The sequence below is a fragment of the Penicillium hordei genome (genome assembly GCF_028827395.1).
Source record: "Penicillium hordei strain IBT 12815 chromosome Unknown utg000004l_segment0_segment0, whole genome shotgun sequence".
Taxonomy (NCBI): domain Eukaryota; kingdom Fungi; phylum Ascomycota; class Eurotiomycetes; order Eurotiales; family Aspergillaceae; genus Penicillium; species Penicillium hordei.
The window spans coordinates 2,266,370-2,283,889 of NW_026623145.1; the positions used below are offsets into that span (position 1 = coordinate 2,266,370).

Genomic DNA, 17,520 nt, shown 5'->3' on the forward strand with positions numbered 1-17,520 from the left:
GGTACCTGCTGATCCCTCTTATCTATTTTTGGGGATTGCTTCCCATATTCGGAGCTTGTGGGTTTGACGTCGACCACGGAGTAATACCTACCTACATGCATTTTTGTAAAAAGGATCCTATGTTATGAAAGCAAATAATCAAATGATTAGAGAATCTGCCAGCACCCCAACATTAAACTGCCCTAATCATAAGGGTATTGGATATTCGAGCAGCAAGAATATTCAAGAACTGTGTAATATTATAGACGCGTAATAAATGCTATTGATTGACAAAATTATTACCTTAGTAAGTTACTCTTCACTCCGAAGGGTGATTATAAACCTGCCGTCCGGCTTTCACCTGTCTGCTACCGGCCTCCCACCGGCCTCCCATCTGTCTCCCAGCGCCGGTTTCCCACCATCGGCACTCCACTCAGCCATGAAGTTACTGGTGATGCCGCGAATATTTGTTCGTATTTCGCAACAGGCTTAATAATATGCAACTCAAATGATCCATAGGGTCTTTGTAGCATTGTCGGTCGTAAGGTCTTGTATTCCGGCCTTGTTCTGGGAAGCGGGCATCAGCTGGTACTTCGTAATCTCGGGTATCTTCAAGGTTAACGTGTTGGGATGATACTTGCTTTAGCTTTTATGTGACGGTCGATGTAGTATGGCCCGACAGAGCCTAGGCGACAGAAACGGCATCAAGAACACCCCCGGCCGCCACTGGAGGCTTCAGTGGAACTAAGCTATATGAGTATCTGTAGTGGCTCATGATTCAAGACTTGAAGCAACGGAACTGTCAGACTGTTACAGGCAACTCGAAAGGAAAAGGTCGATTTGTCTCGTTATACACCAAAGAATCCTAATACATCTGCAAGATTGGAAATCCACTTTGCCTGAACGTCGTCGCTCAAGGAAACCGTATCCTCCCTCTTCGCATTAGCTTCCCATTCATGTCGTTCAACAGAATTCTACAGGGAATCGTTACTTAGCAGTGGGAATTGAAGTTCACCAGTAGGTAGTAAAGGCCAGTCTTTCGGACTTTCGCTACTCAGTTTCGCACAGAGCTTATACAGTGCTATATTGAATCTCTTGATCTCCTCGACTCCCACCTAGACAAATCCGGGCAGGTCACATTCCTTATACTTAGCAAGTATGTTTGGATAGAAGAGTATGCCTAGTCTTCGACAGCTTCCAACAAGCGATTTGAGTAATGTTAGATCCGCTACGGAAATAGACGCTTTTAGGTCGAGGTTAATAGCACTCTCGCTTTTAAAGAGAATAGAAAAAATAATATGTAATAGGATAGCCTAGTATATAGCTATTGGCTAGAAGTAGGTCCTATATACCCACTCTACCTCCAAGGCATCCTATTTCTCCTATAGTTTGAATATTAGCAACTCGACTATATCCTAGATTCCTAATTGGACGTACCCTTTGATCTCGAATAGCAAAATCAAGATTATCGTGAAGTGACAGAAAGCTGGCGTACGAACAATGTATGGTATAGATGACCAATGTTGACCACTCTCACTAAAATGACAAAACCCGCCTTTTCAACAATCTGTGCGGATAATGATAACTAACTGTAATATGCACTTTTGTATGGTATGCCCGATACCCAATGTCACATGATGTTTCTAGTATATTACCTGGTTTCTACCATGTATTCGGACTTGGTATTCGACATTATATACTAAAAACCCCTATTATAGAGTAAGAACTACGTCGGTAAGCTTTATCAATTAAAGCTCTACTTCGTATAAGATCTCGGAGCCTACCTAGCCCGTTAGATCGTATATTAAACCAGCTTATAAAAGGCTCCCGTCTTATTATATAAGGTACTATCTTACTCGCTAACGAAAATAAGGAATTACGCGCCGCTAACGAGAAGCAGAAGTAAAAGCATACTAGATCCCGGAGGTAGATACCTATAGAAGAAGGCCTCTTAGTATAAGAAGCTTCTCAATTAATTACTGAGCTGGTGGAAGCTAATGAAACACCTCCCTCCCCTCCCCGAAGAAGCCCTTCGCCGGCTTTAGAACCACGTATACGGGCGCTAGCGAGGTATAGTGGGTGCAGATCAATAGGGCATAAATTCAATAGATGCCTAGCTAGGTAGATGATTTTAGTATATTTAATTTAATGGCGTTTTGGTTGAGATAAATGCATTTAATTTTCATATATGGAGGTAGGGTGGCGGCTCGTTTACAATGGCGACTCGTTTACCGGTTACGTTAACTAATAAGTACTCACTAAGCATTAGTCATTCTGCATGTGACTGATATGAGCATGATCACTGATATGAGCCCGTGCTGACATCTACTCAGTGAGCCTGAGTCTGAGCATCTCATAAAAGTGGCGGCAGCTCAAATAGGAAAGTTCTACCCGCCAGGGAAAACCCGGTACGCATAGGTACATATATACATGTAAACTACGATGCACTGCGCTGGGGAGGGGGGTTATTGTGGACGTTGACGGATCCGTAACAACAACTGTAGCGATAATGATATGTCGAAGTAAGGATATGGTAGTTTATTTACAGAGACCTGAGGTCTTACGGCTCTTTTACCGACAAATGGCCATACCCTATTGCATGATCCCGTATCATCATGATAGGTCAATACCAACAGTATAGGGAACCTACAAATGTGGTGAAATCATTTCTTATTCCTGATGAGCCCTAGATCATCATTGACATTTGATTCCGGCGGATATTCTCTTTTACCACCGGGAACTTCTCCTATCCAAAAAATGGACGAAGACATGGGTAGTTTGGGCGGCTTCCAATACAGCAGACCATCAACGAGTTGTGAGAAGACGTCGAGCCTACCAGTGCCTGGTATTTGGTTTCTGGTATATCTCGAACTCGGTCAATTTGTTTATACTTCTGGCGCTTACCTATCCAGAGGTTAGCTGGAAGTTGCAATGTGTCTTGACTTTTTTCTCGTTGTCCAGGATCTCTGTGACCACTAAAATTGTGTCGCTTTTTCGTGGGTCTTGCATACTTTTCGCCCGCAAGCTATATAAAATTTAAAATCCAAAACGCAAGGGCAAACAATTATACAACTATACACATTTAAACACTGTGTATGGACCAGAAAGTATCTGTATTTAGCTGAAAAGCCTTGTAGTATCACCAAAGGAAGAGACATATTGCCTGCCACAAGACACGTTCATGTCCATATTGCTTGTTCATAAGATCAGAAGCACCAACCAGCCTTTCATCCCAAAAATACTAGCACATCTAGTAAGTCCATAACTAACCATGGGATCTCATCTGGCTAGGTTAGTATGTGTATCATAATGGAAAGAATATTTATTAAATCGCGGCCCGTTAGCATGACGACCCAAGGCCAACCGAGAAGGATACGACCGATTGATTTTCCTTTTATGACAAATCTACCAGCTACTGCCAGGGCATGATTCCGTCCAATCCTGACCTCCGTGTACCGTACTTGGTGCTCTCAGAATCTAATCTTATTTCTCTTATTTCTCTACCCCTTCCTTCTTCTTCCCTCCGCCCGTCTGCTCGCCTCTCCATACCCTGGATATACCAATCGCCTTCCTTATATTATCTAGAACCTTGTATACAAGTCTGTAGCTGGAAACTAAGCCTTTCTAGGCGCATCGGTGCTCAAGAGTGAACAAAATCTCCATTACCAATCTCCTGTGCAAGGCCGTGATATCTCCACCTAGAGATATACGACTTAGTGCCGCCCCTCCCATTAGGACTGGTGGCGTAAACTCCTACCAATGACCCTGATAGCAAACAGTTAGTATGATATACAGAGATAGCTCCAAAAAGTGTGGAGGTACAAACCTGTGAAGGGTCCTGCCCCACCACTCACGATTGTGGCTGGGGCCTGTCCAAGTCTCAAAATATCCCATGGGCGAGAACTAGAGGCAGCATAGAATACATAATGTGTTTCATTCTCTGCACGGATCACCAAGCGGATGGGGTCTTGCAGCCAAGAGTGTGGGATGGGTGTAACAAAAGGTGTGGGTATATTTTTCTCGTCACTGCCAAGCCCAGAAACAAGAAAGCGGAAATGAGGTGCCAGCGACGAACCCGTACCGTTGGTGGCATTTGCTGGCAGCATTGTGATACCAAGGTTGATGTTTTGGACTTGGTTTAGAAACACTGTTACCCCAGCTTCCTCATCCTGGGATTTTGGCGCAAAGGATATGTCAACACTGTATTGGAACAGTGTATCGGTCTGTCGGCGCATAATGAGGGTGAACTCTTTACCGTCGTACCCAGCCGTATAGTTCTTGTATCCAGACGTAATGCTTGCAGTTGACGGCGTCAGCATCAGTGTTCTAGGATGGCCCACTGGCGAGATGGTATATGAGTCTTTATTAGGCCATCGCCAGAAACCGAAATTGCGAGGAATGGTGGAGTTGGGCTCAAAATCAATGATGTCCGGATCATTGGCGAAAGGTCCATCGCTGGGAATATTGTTTGAAGGCGGCAGATACCATCCCTCTTGAATGCCACGTACCGGAGCGAAGGACGGCCAATCTCCTTGCTTCCAGGTCACAGGTGTCAGCGCCATTTCTCGGCCCATCGGGTATGTCTTTCCCTCTGGTCCAGAGCGCCAGGTCAAACTGCAGGACCACCAATTGCCGTTCATGTCGTGAAACAGATCCGCATGCCCAATGTTCTGGAAGTACTCCGAGGTGTCTCTATTTGTCAAGACAGGGTTGTTCTCATAGCCCTGATACGGACCCCAGATATCCTTAGACCGTGCGATAGTAACCGAGTGATTGAGTCCGGAGCCGCCCTCAGCTACCAGAAGATAGTAGTAACCATCCTTTTTGTAGATATGAGGCCCTTCGAGGAAGTTACCGGTACTGCCATTCCAGATCTGGCTTGGCTCCCCCATGGCACCAGTCGTGACGTCCACCGTCTGAAGGTTGATCCCAGAACTTGCAACGTAAGCTGCGCCATCGTCATCCCAGAAAAGATCGGGATCAATGAACTCAGCGTTATACTGAATGGGAACTGTCCAAGCATCGTCGCTGAAAGGGTCTGTTGTGTTGAAGATCAATCCGGTGCTCTTTCCAGCGATGTTGTTCTTGTAGATGACAATGACATAAAATACCCCGTGATGATATCTAAGTGTCGGTGCCCAGATGCCATCGGTCTGGGCAATGGATAGGTTGAACTCCGGGTATTGGCTTTCTCGGGAAAGGGCATGGCTGGCCAGTTTCCAAGTCGTCAGATCTTTGCTGGCATATATGGGAATCCCGGGAGTCAGGAGGAATGTCGAAGAGGCGCAGAATGTGGTATTGTCTCTCTCTGAGACAAAGACACAACTCGGGTCGCTGTGCCATCCCGGTATGGCAGGATTATGGCGCGTCTGGGAGTGTGGGACCAAACTGCAGGCCACATTGGCTACTGCAAGTAAGGTGAACAGAAGATTGGGTATTAACATGGCGCCACCTTTCAACAATTGATGACTATATTGAAGATGAGAAGGCCGTATACCCAAAGAATATGAGCTGCCTCTCTAACTTTATAATGCCTCGTATAATGCTGTGTTCGTAATTGAGTGTCTCTCTCACTGGGATAAGAATACGGGTGGGTCTCTGACCCCAATTTACTGTGGAGCGGGTTTTAACTACAGTCCACAGTCTACAATTAAGGATGACAGGATGAATGGCCAGAATCTCCACCGAGCCCCATCACCAATAATACTATGGCATAGTAAATTTAAATCTCCGTTATTTGCCGACCGAAGTAAAATAAGCTAAGTCTCTTCCGATTAGGATTCTATACTGTATGTAGCGTTTAAATAGGCAGAAGCTTATTAAAACTTAATAATTAACGATTAGGAAGGGTTACTAGGTATGACTATACTTAGCTATTATATATATAGAATAGGTACTAGCCTAGACAAAGATATAATGGCGAGTTCAATTACTAAATTCCCTTAGGCGACCACGTCGAGAATGATTCGATAGTATTATATTATCCAAAGCGTTAAATTATATTAAATATCGTTTTACGGCTATACCTAAAATTAACGGCTAGCGTTAACTATTAAAACCCGGGCTTTATAGGAATAGATAATAGCTAAGCGCTACTTAGCTAATAGCTTACCTGTTACTCTAAGCAACGAGCTATTTCCTATACCTGATGGAGGCATAGGGGGTATATAGGAAGAAGAAGAAAAAAACCTAGGTAGTTATTAGAGTGATTTAAAAGTAGGGTGGTGGGTAAATACTTTATGACTCCTATGTACTTGATAGGCGACTGGCATCCAACACGAAACAATAGATCACAGGCCTATTGGATTCTTTGAGCGGATTTCCACAGCACGATGCAAAACAGAGACAGACAATTCAATGTTACTGATCTATATCTCCTATTCCCGGGGCTCATGTGGGTACTTGAACCCTGAGAATCATTCAATGGACACTGGTATCAACAATAGATCAAGCGACCAGGTCAAGAGGCTAGAGGCACGTGTGAAACAACTGTAGATGGAGCTCGAAGGGGAGTAGATACATCCCATTCACCGGCCATCTCTGATCAAGACTGCTTCCCAACTTCCCCACGTGTGTCCCGCACAACGTGGAAACATGCGACCCCATCGTTCGCCAGTTGTGCGACAAGCCCATACTCCCAGTCGAGATACCCTTGCATATCCTTGCGAGCGTTGCTTGTCCCTTCATACGGCCTTTTATACACATCGATCGGCTGCGAAAGCCACTGCGATTCCGTTTCGAGGGGATGGCCGGCAGCTACCCAGGCACTTGTCCCTCCCGCCAAATACAAAACGTCTCGAGAGACTGACTTGCGTGCGTCATCAATATTCATGGCGGCAACGTCTCCATCCTCCGAGGTCAGTACGATAGGACCGTTACCGTTGATAGATCTCAAATCTCGGGTAAGTTCGGGTCCGGAAGCAAACAATGCGCCCGGAATGTGGCCCTTGCGGTAGGATGGACTGCGGGCGAGATCGACGACAGTCGCGCCTGCGAGGTTTTGAAGGTCATTGACTGTGATAGCGCCATCTTTTGGATAATTCCATGAAGGGGCTTTGTGCGACGGAAGTCCATCAGGTACTTGAGATTGTTCAACTACATACGCCTCCCATCCGAGCTGGACGAGCCAGCTGGCTGTCATACGCGCACGCACACCGTCCGTGTCATATAGAACAATGCGAGCTCCTCGAACACCGACCCATTCGTCGGTCGCTTGTACTAATTGACCACCAGGAGCATTAAAGAAACAGGTCGGGTGTCCAAGGGCGTATTCCTCCGGGTCTCTCACGTCTAGGAGGTAGAGAGTCCGATCTTCCAACTCCGCGGTAAATCGAGTGAGCTGGTCACCATCAATAAAATTGACGCCGACGTGATTCGCCCATGATTCAGCGTATTGCCGTGCCTTTTGTGATGCGCCCACTGAAGGACTTGGAACCCGTTCCGTCTTTTTGGTCTCCAGTTCCAAGCCCTCTAATGTCCACCCGATCGTCCCATTTCGGAGCGCGACCACTTTATTCGGGATCCCAGAGTTGATCAAAGATTGGGTTCCAACAATACTCCGCGTTCGACCTGCACAGTTGACGATGACTTTGGTTTCCGGAGAGGGCACAGCCTCAAAAAAGCGATACAAAAGTTCTCCACCAGGACAGCTGCGGCCATGGGGAATACTCATGGTATTATACTCCACAAAACGTCTGGCATCCAAAACAACCACATCGGCTTCGCTCTCCAGAACATCCTTTACATCTCGCGCAGATAAGGATGGGGTGTGGTTAATTGATTCGACGAGCTCGCCAAACGCCTTGGATGGTACATTGACATCGCGATATACCTCGCCAACGGTGGCGTAACCAGAAAGCCCGCCTTTCAAGACGGACACGTCCCGATACCCCAGGGCTAATATCCGGGTGGTAGCCCGATCTGCATAGCCTTCGCCGTCGTCGTAGACCACAATCGGGGCCGATAATCGAGGCACTAACGGAGGCAACTTCTTCTCGATCTCTGAGACTGGCACACTTAGTGCGAATAGAGGATGGGACTCGGAATAGGGGCCTTCTTCGCGGACATCGAGGAGGGCAATTTCACGTTGATTTATCCAATGCTGGCGCAACTCACGTGCGGTTATAGATTTCGCCATTTTGCTGTTCGGATCAAAGAATGAATAATTCTCTGATTATCTTAAATGGCGAAGGAAAGAACCAATCGAAATAACGGCAGAGCGATCTTGCACGATATCTCGGCTGTTTTTTCTCGGAGGATTTTGGAGAAACCCGCAAGGGCCGCAGCCCACGACAACTCCAAACATTGATATTTTGAAGCACATGCAATCCTTACGCTTTTATTATTTTCTACTGATGCATTTCATCATAACTCCTGATTTTGAATGATGGATGGAATCTGTTGCTGAAGACGCTGCTGTACCCCGCTCGAAGCTCGGTTGACGCCATCTCAGCGCAGGATGACCAATCGTGCGATTCCACCTGGTGGACATCATCTCCCCGACCTCGGGCCTTGTCTTGCTTGTTAGATCAAACTGACACATTCAACAGAATATGAACCCCACTCGACAGCGAAATTCCTGTGAAGCATGTCGTAAGCCGAGCCGTCCTCCAGTCCCTTGAATGTGTAGCTAATAATCAATAGGAGCACGGAAGCTCAGGTGCTCAGGCGAAAAGAGCGGTTGCTCTCGCTGCCGGGGATTAACGTTGACTTGTAAATTCAAAGACAAAGGGGCACCTGGAAGGCCGAGAAAGCGTGCACGACAAGAAGAACCAGACCATGATTTGCCGGACGGAGAGGAGCAAATAGGATCGTCAAGCTCCTCGCATTTCTCGCCTGTCGTTTCTCAATCGCCTTTTGGCCCTCATGAAGCCGGAAATATGCTAATGGCACCCGGTGAATTCGACTCATTACCATACGAGCTATCTGGGAACTGCGGATTCGATTCCTCCCACTGGGAGATGCTCGGGAACGGCGATATCAGTTCCTTTCCCCTTGGGTTATTGCAGGCATCCCGTCAGAACACATTACACGACCCCGAGATACCTCCAATAGCCTTAGATGCATATATCTCTCCGATGTCGTTCTCACAGTCTTGTAAATGTGACGAAGAAGTCTCCGATCTAGTTCGGAACCTGAGCCGCGCGAATATGTCACACGATATCGTCCCGATGCTTCGAACAGGCGTGTCTCTCACAGAGAGACTACTGATCTGTCCTATGTGCTATGACGTGTCCAAGCCGCCCCGAGTAACGGTTCAAAATGTGCTACTCATCGGCCAGCTCATGTTCGAAGTAACAGCCGGCTACCAAAAGTACATACGCTGGCTGGATAAACACTGCACTGAGCTCGATGCCAGGAATGAGACTAGAACCGTCTATCTTGACTCCGGGCTTGGAGTCCCGTCAGAACTGAATTTACAGATCGGCGGCGAGAAACTCAGAGATCTCGTCGTGCACGGCCTCCAGACAGATGCCGAACGGCTTTTGGTGCTAGGCAAGCAGTTTGCGCAACGACAACGCAATCGCCATATGGTCGGCCATGAAACTTGTCCCAATTCGGAAGGTCGGTGTCGGAGCAAGGAGGATGCTGTTAATCACGACCCGCTCGATCTCTGCCCGCATGATCCAGTAGCGCGGAAGTTGGTCCCTTGCTTCCGTATTGTTGATGAGGTTCGCGGGATGATCAAGCAAGTTGCAGAGGCCGTTGTGTGATACCCCGTGTTTATAACATATTCTTCTAAGTGTGGTCCTGAAGATCATGAAGGACCGACATTACATTCGTTGTTTCTTTTAGTGGCCCGAGCTATCTCTTATGTCTTTCTACGTGGCTTGAACGAGAAGCCAACAAAACAGTATTAATTTAATCAAAGTGTTCATCTAACCTTTACACATTGCACCCACACTGTGGCAACCATTCACTTCAGGCTTTCCACAAGAAGGCAATTTTCCAAGCCGGCAAAAGCATGAAGATGTGATTTCAACGTCTGCCTCCACAAGAGCAAGAGAAAGTTGTTTGTTGATAATGTTTGCCTCCGCATGGCGACCTAAAAGGTCAAGGCACTCGTGGTAGCCATGCAAAGCCCAAACGTTATTCGGGTGTTGATGGGCACGTTTGGGTGTTGGAGTCAACCCCAAATCTTCAGCATAGGCCTGTGCAGCCTGTTCAACTCTGCCCTGTTCCAATGAGAGGGCTGCATATGGATGCCGAGCTGGAAGCATCCACCCCCATGGCTCTGCGAAAGGTAGCTCGTCTTCCAGAGTAATTGCTTCCCGTAATTTGGAAAATGCTTCGTCATAATCGCCCTTTCTATACCCAATTTCGCCATCCAACATAGCAGATGCAACTTTGAGAATGTCGGTGATTTTGTTGGGGAAATCAAGCCGTGTGGGAGGAACAAGCCTAGAAGTGGCTTTGAAAAGTTCTCGTTCTTTGTCGGCTTCCTCGAGCTGAGACGTGGCTGCATAGGCGATGGCCTTTCCATAATGCCTCATAACATTCGTGACACAATAGAGATCTTTATCTTCGAGTGGTTCGAGCTTCTTGAGTTCTTCCCACATCCCAAAGCGAATGAGCACATGGACTCTGACGGCCTTGAAAAATTCCATCCAGTTTGCAAGTGCAGGCGTTTCGACCCGGAGGATTTCTTCCGTGATAGTCGCCTCCATTCGATCCGTCGCTGAAAAAGCCGCCTTAGATTTCCCACCAAGCATCGCAGCGTAGATGAGAGAGTGATAGTCGTGTAGACGATAGTAACTGTAGAATGTCAAGCCGCCATTCTGTTCAAAGTATCTGTCATCTGCGAGGGTCGCTTTCAGATTGTATTCCACTGCTCGACGATAATCACCCACAAGAACATCAATATGAGCAGGCATGTGGAAAGTGTGGCCTGTATCAGGGAAGATGTCCCGGATCATCTCTGCTGCCGGCAGCGCAGCCTCGGGGGTCGCCGACATTTCCATCAAGTGGATATACATGTGCGCGGGACCAGGATGGAGTTCGACTTTTGGCATCTTCAGAGTGCGATCAAGCAGATCTTTCACTTCGAAAACTGGGGACGATGCTATCGGGAGCCCCGTGGAGGCATCGTATAACTTTCGTGGAGCACAATTCATCAATGCATCGGCGAAGAGTGTGATAATGTCAAAATCTTCGCGACCGAAATTATTATATACCTCTCTCATAGCATCGGCGTACGCTCGGCTACATCCGGCAAGGTCCCTACTTGGATCATCGTTGGGGTAACGTTCTGCAAGAGCCTTGATGAGCGCCTGCTCCCAATCTGATGCATTGCTTGTCCGCCTCAACGCTTCTTGGGAAAATATAAAACACTGCTTGATCGCATTGAGTCGATCTCTTTGATCGAACAGCGCCCATGTCTTGTTGTAATTGGAGCCTGAGCAAAAGGATATTCCCCAATAGGCCATGGCGCAGTTCTCGTCATGCGCAATTGCTTGCTTGTAGCAAGTGATTGCCTCATCATGATTAAAGCAATATGTCCAGACAAGTGCCCTGTTAAACCAGACCTGGGCTTCCTGGGAATTGGTGCTGACTTTGCGACCGAATGTCCCTAAATCAAAGTAGGGGTCGCTGGAAGCCCTTGCGGGTGGCTGGGCGTCAGCAATGTCCATTGTGCAAGCTAGATGAGCCGAGGAACAACTGTGCTGTGTCAGAAACCGTTCTGCGAATAAGAAATAATGTCGAATCTAAAATAGCACACGAAGAAGTTCCCACAAATTATGAGGGGTATGTATGGAGTCGGAGGGTTTTTATTAGCGGCGGCTCGATCGGCCAATTTTGATTCGACTCTCGGACCTTTTTTGGAAGCGCGTGGTGCGGAGTAATTGAACATTGGGGTAAATAACATCATTTTCATATAATGTTGTTTTTTTATGAAGAACTTTGCGTTATGGATTTGATTCGCTGCAGACTTTTTGTGAAGGGTATGGATTTGGGCTTTGGTCTATGAACTGAAACCGCAGCTGCTAAGAGAGCGGTACGCCAACGAACCAGAGAGCGGTGGGAGAAGCAGTGGGAGCGAGAGACGACCTCCGCACCCACGACGCGCTTGGTGCAGACGCCGAACAAGAAGACACTCCGGTTGTACGAAGGACTGTCGAAACCACAATGTGCAATTTTGATCCAGATGCGTACAATGCGGATCGGCCTTCGACACTTCTTGTTCAAGATCAAGGCAGCCGAGACTGACCGATGCAATTGTGATGAGGGCTCACAAACACCGAGACATATCTTGATGCAGTGTCCATGGTATATTATTCCGCGCACGAAGTTGTGGGAGCAATTGTGGAATATTGGGATCAACGAGATGGACTACGACAAGATCGTGTCGAACCCGCAGGCCACCCGCGACGTGGTCAACTTTATGCACCGAACAGGTCTCCTCCAGCAGTTCCAGTATGCGACACCCGAGGACGACGACGAACCGACAGGCCTTGCGGCAATGGATCTAGGTGTGGAAGACGATGGGTATTAGCCAATGACGATAGATGATGCTGTGAAGCGAGAAACTCAGCCAGAGTCGACCAATATGCCAATCAACTGGCCAGGATACTATCACCATCAATTGAAACCGAGGCGAGGGGGGGCTACAGAGAGAGAGAAGTGAGAGAAGTGAGAGATGGAAGTGAGAGAGAAGTAAGAAATAGAAGGTGGGGGGTGCACCCCACAACAATCATTATGTGACGATTTCCTATGTATGGGATGGATGGGTTTGGATTTATGGGATACTACAGGAATGGGCTGATTCCGCACTCTTTACAATCAGCATCTGTATACTCTGGGAGAGATCCCGCTCGGCGTTTGGCTTCGAGTTCTTGCTTCGGTTGGATGAAGCGCCTGCATAGTCATACGCAACTAGTTAGACTGCAACAGGTTAATTGAACTTTGATTGATTGATTGATTGATATGAACTGAAACTTGTATACAGGGCGTCCGCAATATATCTAGACATCCCCATGGATTTCCCTTTTAGCGATTCTTCAGGTCATTGTCGACAACATCCTCCAAGATAGTCTCGCCTCTTTTTTCTGCTGCGATTTTGGCTAGCTTCAACCGCCTTGTATCACGCTCTGTGTCCTGAGTTACCCACCATGTTATCACCGTCAAGATCGCGCAAGTACCCACAAGACCCATGGCCACAGAGAAGGGCACTGTGTAGTTTGGTGCATACTTGCTTTGGAACAACTGCGGTCCGATGGCACCACCAATCTGGCCATAGCTGTTGACGAATCCGATAGAGAAGGCAGATCCCGTAGCCCGGGAGGTGGTTTGTACGCGCCATGGCCTATCACGTTGTAAGCTATACTTGAACGTCTAGAAGGGGCTAGGATATTGTTAACTTACCACATGACAGGATACCATCCTGCAGTCAAGGCATTTCCAATTAGCGTTACAGCGTAAATTGCACCATTACTTGGATGGGCAACAAAAACGCCGTAACAGACTAAGATGATGAAAAGAAAGGTAAGCGGGTACAATGGCCGGGGTATCCGGCTGCGGTCTGCTGTAATTCCTGTAACCGCAATGAACAGGAGACCGCAGACTGTGATAGGGATATTGAGGAGTTGGGCTTGAGCAATACTCCTGATAGTCTGTCAGCAATGCTCGTTGAAGTGATAGTGATCTTTCCAACTAGACGGGGAGGGGTATACAACTTACGTGTAACCGAGGTTGGCAATGACTGTCGATTGATAGAAAGTAACGCCATTGGTTCCGACAGTAAAAGTAGCCCAAATAGCCGTAAACAGCCAAAGCCTCCGATCTTTTAGTGACTCGATGACTTCACGTAGCTTGAAGTTCTGCTCGCTTGCACGAGGGGCATTAGATGGTAGTCGAGCCTGAATAAACTTCTTTTCCCTTTCACTCAACCATTTGGCTGTCTCGGGAACTATATCATATTTTCTCATGTTAGCCACTGATATTACGAGAGAGAACAAAGAACCTTACAGTCTGGGAGCAGGAACCAAATCACAACTCCAAAAAGGACGGTCGCTATACCTTCTGTGAGGAACAACCTGGAAAGGCTTTAGCAATGATTCACAAAGGGGTGCGGATATAAGAGCGGGCTACCATTGCCATCCAGAAAGCCCTGCTGCACCAGATACAGTGTCAAATGCATAGGCAAGAAGACCGCCGAAGATACCCGACACGTTTCCACAAATATCTTTATGTCACGATAAGCAAAGTTTCTTCCTGCGCATGATTTGAGTGAAGCTTACAGAAGTAGAGCAGTCGCAAAGACATCTCGTCCGGGCGATACCAGTAAGTCATCTGGAGAATGACACCGGGGAACTGTCCAGCCTCAGCCTATTGCAGTGTTAGTGTATTTTATCTTGAAATCATGAGAAATTGACGCTGTAACATACTACACCCAACAAGAACCGGGTCGCATATAGACCGCCCTTGTTCTTCACGGCAGCATTGCACATGAGAGCGATACCCCAGCTGATCATGATCCTTGACTGCCACTTTGAAGGAGAGCATCTCTTGAGTAGTAAATTTGAGGGTGCTTCTAACACAATGTATGGGACCTGGGACGTCCACGATTAGCCACACGTGATGACATCTGGATTAGGACTTGGTCAAAATATTACATAGTAAAGGACGTTGACGAGATTGTACTCATTGGAGGTCATTCCGAGCTGTGTCATGATGTTCTGATCCGTTCCCTTGTTCATAATTCGCGCATTGGATGCCTGCAAGGCAGTAAGTTATCTTGTAACACCTGGGTATCATATGGCTGTGTACGCACATTGTGGCTGTCCAGATTCTTGAACATAAATATGAGTGAACAAAGAGCCATCAACCGCCAGTCAATCTTGCGTAGTAACTTTTTCTCTTCTTCTGCCGTGAGTAGCGTCCTACCACTCATAAGCTCTGGATCGTAGCCATCGATGCTTTCCTGGCTTGATGAGGTTTCGGCCAGAACTTCACCACGTCTAGCGAAATGGAGGTCATGGTCGGCGTTACTCTCACTAGTGGAACTAACATCAGTGGCTGTGGTTTTACCCAAGTCTTTGGATGAAGTGCGCCCGTGTTCTTCGTCTGCCATTGTCGCAAGATTGGTTTCGACAGTACAGTGCTAAAAGATCACTGTGGACAAGACGGTTAAACGCGAGCAGCCATTGCTAGATATCAATGTCTCTCCTTTATCAGTTCGGAAACCCTCCGAAAAACATTATCGAAGCTTAGACCAAGCTCCAAAGCTAGCATAACAAATATTGTATCATAGTCCACAAGTATTGCAATTGCTATGGTCTAGGCCATACTATCATTGACATACTATTATCGAGTCTGTAGGTACAACATGTATTCAATTGGATTAAAAATTAGAGGAAAACAGTCTATTCGAATATTTCGTGAACAATCCGTTATTTTTGTCAATAATTCTCTCCTAGGGGGGATTTAGTCGAGTCATGTAGTTAATATATTCTAATTAAGCAGATTTCCTGGAGAAATCATTAGTCATTTTGCAATATCTTCCAATCTCATACCTTAGAATAATCCGAAGGGAGTGAAGTCGTAATCCACGACATAACTCCTGATCACGCAAACGGAGGATATCATGATGAGATCTAAAAACCCACGTGGGGTTAAGTGGGGATCCACCTACATTCGCACTCATAATTTCACTTTTATATATCAACCTTGCGGGTTGTTGGTAAATAGACCTTGAAATTGCCCGATTGGAATAGATCAACAATAAGATCAAAAGTCAGTCCCGAGTCTGCTGCGAAGCCAAGGATATTGCGATCTTGATAAACCCCCCATTTCTTCGGTAGAGTGCAATCCAATTCACGCGATTGTGTCCATAATAAACCCGTTTTACTGCAAGTTACTGTGATTGTATTCATTTTGCATATTTTCTTCAAATATCTTGCATAAACTATGACAACCTTGGCTCAACCTCCAGCCCCAGTTCCTACAGGATCTGACATCCCGACGTACAGTCAGGTTCCAGAGACTTCTTTCGATCGTACGTTTTTCGAATCCTCTATTCATGCTCTATTGTATATTTGTGGACTTTGGCAAGCCTTATACTTGAAACATTATAGCTAATGTACGATTTGTATATAGTGGACTGGGCGGACCTCGCCACCTTGGATCTGTCTTTATTTGACCAGCCCGGTGGTAAAGACCAGTTAGCCAAGCAGCTCTTCGATGCTATCCAGAATATAGGTCAGTAGTTTATGGTTCAGTCGTTCTACTTTCCGCGCTTGTAATACTTACTTGGCTCCAGGCTTTTTTTATATTACCAACTTCGGTCTCTCACAGGAAGATGTTGATCAACAATTCTCTATTGGCAAGGAGATATTTAAGCTCCCATTAGAGGAGAAACTAAAGTTCCGTGCAGAGCTTGAAAAAGGCGGTTACAATGGCTACAAGCCAATGGGTCTGCGGGTAAGTTGAAAATCAATCACATTGGGCGAAAACGACCATCTCTAATATATTACCTTAGGAAATCAGTCCAGGTGTCTATGACAATACGGAAATCTACAACATCCCCAAATTCATTCCAGCCCTCGAGCTTCCCCAACCGGAAATTGTAAACCACAATCGTCCCATCATCGAGGGGTTCGCCCGCCATATTCATGACCAAATTGTGGCCAAACTTCTCACGCTCTTCGCCATCATCCTCGAGCTACCAGAGGACTATTTCCTGCAGGTGCATCGCTACGATGAGAAGAGCGACTGCCACCTGCGGTACATGAAGTACCATCAACGTACAGCCGAAGAAAATGAGAAGGCCGCCGGGATTTGGTCCAAGGGCCATACCGACTTTGGCAGCTTGACCTTGCTGTTTCGCCAACCCGTCGCTGCACTACAGGTTCGCACGCCGGAGGGCGAGTGGAAGTGGGTCAAGCCGTATCCCGGGAGCATCACGGTTAATCTTGCGGACTCGCTCCATTTCCTCACCAACGGTTTCCTCAAAAGCAGCATTCACCGTGTGGTTGCACCGCCGCCGGATCAGAGGAACGTAGACCGTCTGGGTGTTTTGTACTTTGTTCGACCGGAGGATAGCCTCGAGCTGCGGCCGGTTGTGAGTGAAGTGCTGCATCGTCTAGGATATGATCAGACAACCGATAATAGTGCGGTTGGTATCACTGCTGGTGAGTGGGTGAAGGCGCGAGTCGCCAAGGGAGTTAACAAAGGTGTGGCTCGGAGTGAAGTCGGAGAGCAACCTATTATTGGAGGCGTGGTAGCTAAATATTATGATTAGAGTATGTACATATCTGTACTTCTGTCTTGATATCTTGTATGCTCTATGTTTTATGTTTTTTATGTCAACGCTGATTGGTCCGGTCGTGACCTCCTCGACGGTATCAACCTCTTGAGGAGGGAGCGGCCTTAGCAAAAATATTTCCGTCCATGTCCTTACTCGCTTCTCTTCAAGCTTCTCAACTCCTTTTCTCAAATACCATCCAAATCCTCAAATGGCACTCTCCGCTTCATTTTGGCAATGGCCAACTTTGTCCCCTCGTGTCGCTAATGAGTGGCACGATCGCGAGTTTGGGGACATTT

General features: G+C 46.9%; 6 protein-coding genes across 6 annotated transcripts; 2 read left to right on the plus strand and 4 right to left on the minus strand.

Moving 5' to 3' along the window:
• Positions 1-3,619: 3,619 nt before the first annotated feature.
• Positions 3,620-5,423, minus strand: N7537_008073 (uncharacterized protein; the record flags this gene model as incomplete). Its single annotated transcript, XM_056899128.1, has 2 exons — positions 3,620-3,744; positions 3,806-5,423. 2 exons carry the CDS (start codon positions 5,421-5,423, stop codon positions 3,620-3,622), a joined length of 1,743 nt encoding a protein of 580 aa, XP_056751204.1.
• A 1,100-nt stretch (positions 5,424-6,523) lies between these two features.
• Positions 6,524-8,116, minus strand: N7537_008074 (uncharacterized protein; the record flags this gene model as incomplete). The annotated part of the gene is made up of 1 exon (XM_056899129.1): positions 6,524-8,116. One exon carries the CDS (start codon positions 8,114-8,116, stop codon positions 6,524-6,526), a length of 1,593 nt encoding a protein of 530 aa, XP_056751205.1.
• A 415-nt stretch (positions 8,117-8,531) lies between these two features.
• Positions 8,532-9,692, plus strand: N7537_008075 (Zn(II)2Cys6 transcription factor domain-containing protein; the record flags this gene model as incomplete). Its single annotated transcript, XM_056899130.1, has 2 exons — positions 8,532-8,571; positions 8,623-9,692. 2 exons carry the CDS (start codon positions 8,532-8,534, stop codon positions 9,690-9,692), a joined length of 1,110 nt encoding a protein of 369 aa, XP_056751206.1.
• Positions 9,693-9,857: 165 nt separating this feature from the next.
• Positions 9,858-11,609, minus strand: N7537_008076 (tetratricopeptide repeat protein; the record flags this gene model as incomplete). Its single annotated transcript, XM_056899131.1, has 1 exon — positions 9,858-11,609. One exon carries the CDS (start codon positions 11,607-11,609, stop codon positions 9,858-9,860), a length of 1,752 nt encoding a protein of 583 aa, XP_056751207.1.
• A 1,357-nt stretch (positions 11,610-12,966) lies between these two features.
• N7537_008077 (uncharacterized protein) lies at positions 12,967-15,049 on the minus strand (the record flags this gene model as incomplete). The annotated part of the gene is made up of 9 exons (XM_056899132.1): positions 12,967-13,282; positions 13,342-13,581; positions 13,657-13,885; positions 13,945-14,012; positions 14,068-14,161; positions 14,217-14,304; positions 14,364-14,528; positions 14,592-14,693; positions 14,750-15,049. 9 exons carry the CDS (start codon positions 15,047-15,049, stop codon positions 12,967-12,969), a joined length of 1,602 nt encoding a protein of 533 aa, XP_056751208.1.
• An 836-nt stretch (positions 15,050-15,885) lies between these two features.
• Positions 15,886-17,218, plus strand: N7537_008078 (uncharacterized protein; the record flags this gene model as incomplete). The annotated part of the gene is made up of 4 exons (XM_056899133.1): positions 15,886-15,973; positions 16,075-16,176; positions 16,238-16,398; positions 16,457-17,218. The coding sequence occupies 4 exons, from the start codon at positions 15,886-15,888 to the stop codon at positions 17,216-17,218; spliced, it is 1,113 nt and encodes a 370-aa protein (XP_056751209.1).
• Positions 17,219-17,520: the final 302 nt, after the last annotated feature.